At 38.5% G+C, this 6,316-nt stretch overlaps 1 protein-coding gene and 2 long non-coding RNA genes across 5 annotated transcripts; 1 reads left to right on the top strand and 2 right to left on the bottom strand.

Annotated features, from left to right (window-relative positions):
• The first annotated feature begins 346 nt into the window (after positions 1–346).
• On the top strand, positions 347–873 carry LOC124201791. Its single transcript, XR_006877691.1, has 3 exons — positions 347–380; positions 586–767; positions 840–873. It is a non-coding gene; the product is annotated as an uncharacterized LOC124201791 (long non-coding RNA).
• Positions 874–2,060: 1,187 nt separating this feature from the next.
• Positions 2,061–4,345, bottom strand: LOC124201790. Of its 2 annotated transcripts, none has more exons than XR_006877690.1 (5): positions 4,258–4,345; positions 3,843–3,958; positions 2,900–3,273; positions 2,391–2,486; positions 2,061–2,279 (listed from the first exon to the last, which is right to left on the bottom strand). It is a non-coding gene; the product is annotated as an uncharacterized LOC124201790 (long non-coding RNA). The 2 variants fall into 2 exon arrangements; XR_006877689.1 differs by lacking the exon at positions 4,258–4,345 and adding an exon at positions 4,081–4,218.
• Positions 4,346–4,611: 266 nt separating this feature from the next.
• On the bottom strand, positions 4,612–6,208 carry LOC124201786 (proline-rich protein 3-like). Of its 2 annotated transcripts, XM_046598023.1 has the most exons (4): positions 5,880–6,208; positions 5,593–5,757; positions 5,263–5,550; positions 4,612–5,190 (listed from the first exon to the last, which is right to left on the bottom strand). In XM_046598023.1, exons 1-4 carry the CDS (start codon positions 5,898–5,900, stop codon positions 4,723–4,725), a joined length of 942 nt encoding a protein of 313 aa, XP_046453979.1. In that variant the 5' UTR covers positions 5,901–6,208; the 3' UTR covers positions 4,612–4,722. The 2 variants fall into 2 exon arrangements, with proteins under 2 accessions (XP_046453979.1, XP_046453978.1); XM_046598022.1 differs by having other exon boundaries at positions 5,263–5,757.
• Between the last annotated feature and the right edge of the window lie 108 nt (positions 6,209–6,316).

The raw sequence follows: 6,316 nt of genomic DNA, 5'->3' as shown, positions 1-6,316 counted from the left end.
GTCTGTAACTTGTCGGTGATGTGTTCTATTCCGGATATATGTTGGATTGGATATTTTTTTCATCAACTTACAGTCTGAGCCCTGAGGAAACGTGAAAGTCGTGCAGCCTACCGTCAACTATTTTGTTCGAACTCATTGTATTCTACTGAATGTGCCATCGAAATGATACAGGTAACAACCAACACTAGCTTTATTACATTATTGCTGAAGCAAATATTGCTCATACTGCTATACAAATACAATTCTTCTCGTGTTTTATTAGGATTCATCTTAATTATCGGCTGTTTCTATTGGACTTGCTAGATCACCAACCACAGCATGGACCAATCTCTCATTAGATCTTCTAGAGAACCTTGGATAACTGATTGGTGGTTTCATGTGTAAGTTCACTTGTCATTCAACTGTTTCCGTTGCAGTCTAATATGTATTTAAACTGATGATCTGCACTTGTTTCTATCTAATGTTTAAGAGACGATTTCCAGGGTATACTGATAACTGTTTAGTTATTCTTTTAGATCATAGACATCAAGTACATTGATGACACAAATTATAAACAAGGTGACTTATTATTATTTTTATTTACAGTTTCTAAATTTCAGGTTTCTAAATTGGCATAACAGACAGACTTTAATGAGAAATCATGTCCTTTCAAGAAAAAGACAAGGACTATACAGTCAACAAGGTTTCTTGTTTTCTAACCGGTGGCTGCTATCCTTGAAGCTTGAATCTCCCTTTTTACTTCCTTGCACAGGCCCTCTTGATTTGAGGTATTGCCTTATGTCGCTGCAATCTTGTTTGAATATTATTGTCATCCAAATAAATGTTCATTCTGCTTACAGGGTAATCCTTCGCTACTTGTCAATTTGTCATGGACTTCATCCACTGGTACCTGCCTGCCTGGTAAAAATCAACAAGAGAATGCTGTAATTCAAGACTGATAAATTGTGTAGTTAGCTAAATTACAAGTGCATATCTGGGCTCCCTTCTTTTCTGTGGCCCCGTTTCCCTAACTAACCACTAACCAACGCCCGCCGGTGGTCACTCACCCGCTGTGAAACCAGGAGGAGGGGAGGGCTCTGGTCGAACGGGGACTTGGAAGGCTCATGATCCGATGAAAACTTTTGGAGGGTCATGAGTCTAACCCGGAAGCCTAATATGACTACATCTCCCCGGAAAAACTTGCCTCGTACTTCTCTCTTCTTCTCGGTCCAGATACTATCTCTGGGGGCCGTAGACAAAACCTACAACAGCATGCGCGAGTTAAAACAATGCATCCACTACCCAATGAAACAAAAAGCCATGGTTAATTTTTTGTGGAAATCTCCGTCAGTCAAGTTACAAATTTTTCTAATTCAACAACTCGCGTAGAATTTTGCATCTAGTCTATTAGTGCAAATCGCGATTCCATGTGTTTGGTAGTTAAGAAAATGGTTGTTTAAAAAACAAACAATGGGGTGTTCTTATTAGCCAAAACCATTGTTTGTTTTTTAAACAACCATTTTCTTGACTACTAAACACATAGGATCGCTATTTGCACCAGTAGACTAAATGCAAAATTCGACAGAAGTTGTTGAGTTTGAAAAATTTGTAACTTAACTGACGGAGATTTCCGCAAAACTAAACCATCGCTTTTTGTCTCATTGCCGCAGCGGTGGTGGCGGGTTGCGTTTAAACTCGTGCAGTAGTAAACCGTCTTGAACCGGACGCTCTGTTTATTGAATTTTTTTTTTCATTTGTGTTCCCCAATAAAAATGGTGTATTAAAATTAAATAAAAGGTTGTTTGTTAACGTTTGTATGTTTTATTATTTGACGAAATTATGGAGTACATGGGTTGGGATTATGAGAGGTATGGTTTGGATTTTAGGTGGTATTGTTATGGGATTTTAAGTTCACAGTATGTGAATGTATGTGGTACTGTGTTTTGATTATCGGTGGGGTGGGTATGGCTGTGGAGCTTACATACCTATATTCTATGTCGGTATAATAAATGAATGAAAACCCCCAAATTCTTCCAAGATATGAAAATCAAGTCTCCCCCCCTCCCAACTACCTTCTCGTCGTTTTTACAACGCGAGGAACTGTCTATTATTTGCTTGGCATAAATACTCCCCATATTTTTGTTTCTTCTTAACATGTAAATGGTAAACAGCATGGACATAATGAAAATCGAACAAAATACTGGCTGCAACTTCCATAACACGACACCAGCACCAAGGAACAGCCACAGGTAAATTTGATGCACAAAAATCTTCACCAACAAAGGCTGCAAGAAATGAACCTGTTAGAAGATTTAAAAACAAACTTTACTCCAATGTTATCAAAACAAACAAGATTCTCTATTCTATTTAGAAAAACAAATAATTTTAAGAAGAAAACAATAAAAAATTACCATTTTCCAATCTCAAATTCTCTTCACTCTTATTCTCTTAACCACTCCATGTCCTTCAAAATCCAGGTGAGTGTAGATGATCTTCCACACAATTTCCTAAGTTGACAAACAAAAGAGTAAAATCAGGAAGAAGCTCACGTGCAAACACTTTCGTGCAAACCGACTGCCCACACGGATGACCAGTACATGAATACCCGACACACGTGCTCCTCTACTGCCAACACTACAACGAAAAAAATAAAAGGAGAACTGAAATGGTAAAGTCAAATGGAAGTATGGAAAAGAACACTAACTTCTCCAATCCCCTTACACTCCACATCCCCCTAGAACTACCAACTCTACTAGGGCTCAAAAGCTCAATCCCACACTAAAACAAATTGCAAACTGAACTTGTTGAAAGAATTCTTCTATCCCTCTCCCAAATCAGAAATCACCCATCCCCCGCTGACTAACAGAGCTAATTAGCCTGTAAGAAACAAAATTTCAAGAAAAGTGGCAATTGCACCCACCAATTTCCATGGAATAACCAAAAGAAGTTCCCGGCTGCGACGCAATCTGTTCAACTGGACTGACTGGCGGCGAACTATGACCACACTAACACAGACTTAATCTCCTGTAAAATCCAAAACAAAGAACATTGAAGCCACAAATAGTTATAATGGAATTTTACCCCGTAGGATATCCTTTATCACTCCTGGCAACGAAAGAGCGTCCTAGTTTCGGTTCATTGCAGTGATGTTGGAGTCCAAAGCGATGCAATCGGCCAAACAAATAATTGGCGAATCGACGCACTAAACGGGCGAGGAAGTTCCCAGGACCATTATCGGCAGCTGCTGTTGAACTGGAGACTAAACCTCTTTAGGATATGATTCTAGATTTTTATCTACGAATACAAACAAATTTTCTTTTATTAACTTGTCATACTATTATAAGCCCTAAAATACTACACAGCTGGAGAGTAAAATAAAATAAGTTTTGTTGAGCCCCTGATGTGATATTTAAACGAACAAAACAAAAGAAGACAAAGCGAAAATTACAGTTAGTTCATCGTTACATTTCCACAGATAAATAATACGAGATTTTAGACTAATAACTGAATTTAAAAAAAGGAATCGGCTTTCCAAAGCGTTCAATGCAGGTTCGGATTACATCCTAACCATTTATCAGTTTACTATACAAATGTAACACGAGTTTTAATTCCTCTACTGAGAGCATTTCATTGTCCACTTTCATATTACAGACAGGGAAATAGCAACTAGTCTATTCTTCTTAGAGGGGTGTGAGCTAGGATTTATCTTTATATCTTTATCTGACATGGTAACCACCACCAAACAATCCACTCAACGATGATTGCTAGACCATATACCTTTCAGAAAAGTTTCTCAACTAATTATACCAAATCTCATCTTAAACTTCAAAGTAATAAAAATAAACATTGGTCAAAATAACTACCTGGAAAATAGAAGTTCCTTTGAGAATGAAAGACACAGGTTGCACTATTGGATGGGACCATTCCATCTCTAATGCCGAGAACACTCAGGGAGCACGAAAACTTCAGCTGCAGTTGTCTGAAAATGTTTAGTCAAGAATGCAAGAAGAATCATTAGCTAAATGTTTTGTTATCTGTTAATTAAAACAGCAAAACCATTTAAAGTTCATCTTAGCCAACAATAAAAATCAAGACCAATACCATCTCTCATGAAAACCTCTACTTTACTTTAGAGATAACTGGCTTTACATCCATTCTGAAGATTCTTTCTTCATTTTCAAGTTGGTCGAAGAATTTTATAGCAAAATGCAATAACCCGATAGACAGCTACTCTAATTCTATTAGTGATAATAACCATGACAATAAAAAACAAATTACCAAAAAGCTGAGAAAGAGAATTGTCATCTCACCATCACAACAATCAACGCACCAGACGGCCACCATTTTTGCACTGAATTGAGGGGGAGTGGGCAGGGTTGCATGAATATGAAAAGGTAGGTTTTAAAAAATTATTTAAAAAATTAATTTTCGGTAAATCAATTGGAATAATAGTGTTAATTAACAAGAATTTGAGGCCACAACCACAGAAGTGTTGGATTTGAGAATTTTTTATACCAATCAATATTGATGTTCTATTCTGTAAAACCCGTTTTCAATACTCGCCTTTTGATTTTTAATCTTTAACACATTTTCCTTATGAAACACCAATCAATTAAGAATAAAGAACTAATATTAGTGTAACTCATTTTATTGATCCGACAGCAAATTATTTAAATAATATTCGTTCATGAAGTATCCATTGTAAAAATTTGGTAGGGGGATGTTGAAGGGTCGAGTAAGAATTTAAGCCGAAATGTGACAAGAGCAGGCCGATGGCAACTTGTAGATGTCAATGAATATTCCCTTCTGGGGATAGCATGGATCAAAGGAAAGCATTCGCTGGTAGACATATTTTTGCAAGCATTTGCTCTGATAGCAAGGTGCCAACGTGCGGCAAGATGAGCCGGGGAACAAACAAGTCTCGGTGCGCTGGGTCTGAGTGTATCCGGGCCAGGCCATTTCTTGGACGATGACGCGCCATTCACCTTCGGCATTGATTGCGCGGACAGGGCGGGCGTAAAGGACATCACTGGGGCAGATGTATCCTTCACCACCAACCCAGTTGCCCTTTTCGAAGGTGTTGCCGTGGTAATCAGAATAGTCGAAATGTTTCTCGGCTAAAGATGTCAGACCATCGACCAAGTTGTCAGCCGACTGTTCTGCAACATCAGCATATTTCTTCAAAATAATAGGGTCGTAATCGATGGCGTACTATGGGTATATAATCAAATATTCCATTAAGAATAGTGAACTTAAGTATTAAAATTTCCTTCCGCAGATTACCTTGACTTCTTTCTCGGGGTATTCAGAATCCTCAAGGCAAAAGGTCAGAGTGCCGTTTTTCGAGCATTTGGGTGCCTTGCGAGAGTCACAGAATTCGCTCTCGTACTTTTGGTTATAAGGTGCAGGGTATGCAGGTTGGGGATAGGATGGCTTGGGGTAATAAGTTGGCACTGGTGAAGGATATGCTGGCTTTGGGTAGGCTGGAGTAGGGTAAGTTGGTTTTGGATAGACTGGTGTAGTAGGGTAAGTTGGTTTTGGATAGGCTGGTGTAGTAGGGTAAGTTGGTTTGGGGTAGGCAGGTGTAGTTGGTGTAGTAGAGTAAGTTGGTTTTGGATAGGCTGGTGCTGGAGTAGGATAGGAAGGTTTGGGGTACGCTGGAGCTCGTTCGGGGTATTCTGGTTTAGGGTAAGACGATGGTGGAGGAAAGAAAGTATTGGGATAATGTTGGGGTTTAGGCTCGGCCATTACTGCAACCAACACGGCTGCCACACACAACTAGATTTAACGACAATTTTTGCTGTTATTAATTATATTAACACTTAATTGATCATTGAAATTTTACTTTAATTCTCAATGGTTAAGATAAATCAAAAAAGGCTAATTGGAGTTGAACTTACCACAGTTTTTATTTTCAACATCTCAAAATTTTTCTGATCCGCAATTTTCAAAGTTGTTTGGGTGATTGTCAGCTTTCGACTGATGCTGATTCAAAAATGCCCAAAGGTTTTTATAGCGCGCCATGCTTTGAATTATTGCAGTCGATTTCAGTCAACAGTTCTTTCCTTGCACTAAACCAATTTCCATTTCACTGGTGATGTGGTGTCCTTGATCCATATTAACTTCTCTTTTTGTAACAACAAAATAAGTTTGGTCAAAATATTACCCCATTGGAGTACAAGTCTTATAGCGGAAACCACCGGGGTGTAAACCAAAACGTCTAATGTCGGACTGATTGTTTCAGTTTGAGTGACTTTGAATTTCGCATAGTTGAGCTGTGGTCTACCCAATTTCCACTTCAATCTCTATTGACGAAATTGCCCAGTCAATCGGAAAC

This window comes from Daphnia pulex, chromosome 9 (assembly GCF_021134715.1).
Source record: "Daphnia pulex isolate KAP4 chromosome 9, ASM2113471v1".
In the NCBI taxonomy this organism is placed as follows: domain Eukaryota; kingdom Metazoa; phylum Arthropoda; class Branchiopoda; order Diplostraca; family Daphniidae; genus Daphnia; species Daphnia pulex.
This window is presented reverse-complemented; position numbering and strand designations above follow the sequence as displayed.

Coding starts and splice junctions, on each gene's coding strand:
- LOC124201786 (XM_046598022.1), bottom strand. CDS start 5,900: ATGTTGAAAATAAAAACTGTG. Junction 5,758..5,879: donor TGTTGAAAATAAAAACTGTG/GTAAGTTCAACT, acceptor CGTTAAATCTAG/TTGTGTGTGGCAGCCGTGTT. Junction 5,191..5,262: donor ACCCCGAGAAAGAAGTCAAG/GTAATCTGCGGA, acceptor ATATACCCATAG/TACGCCATCGATTACGACCC.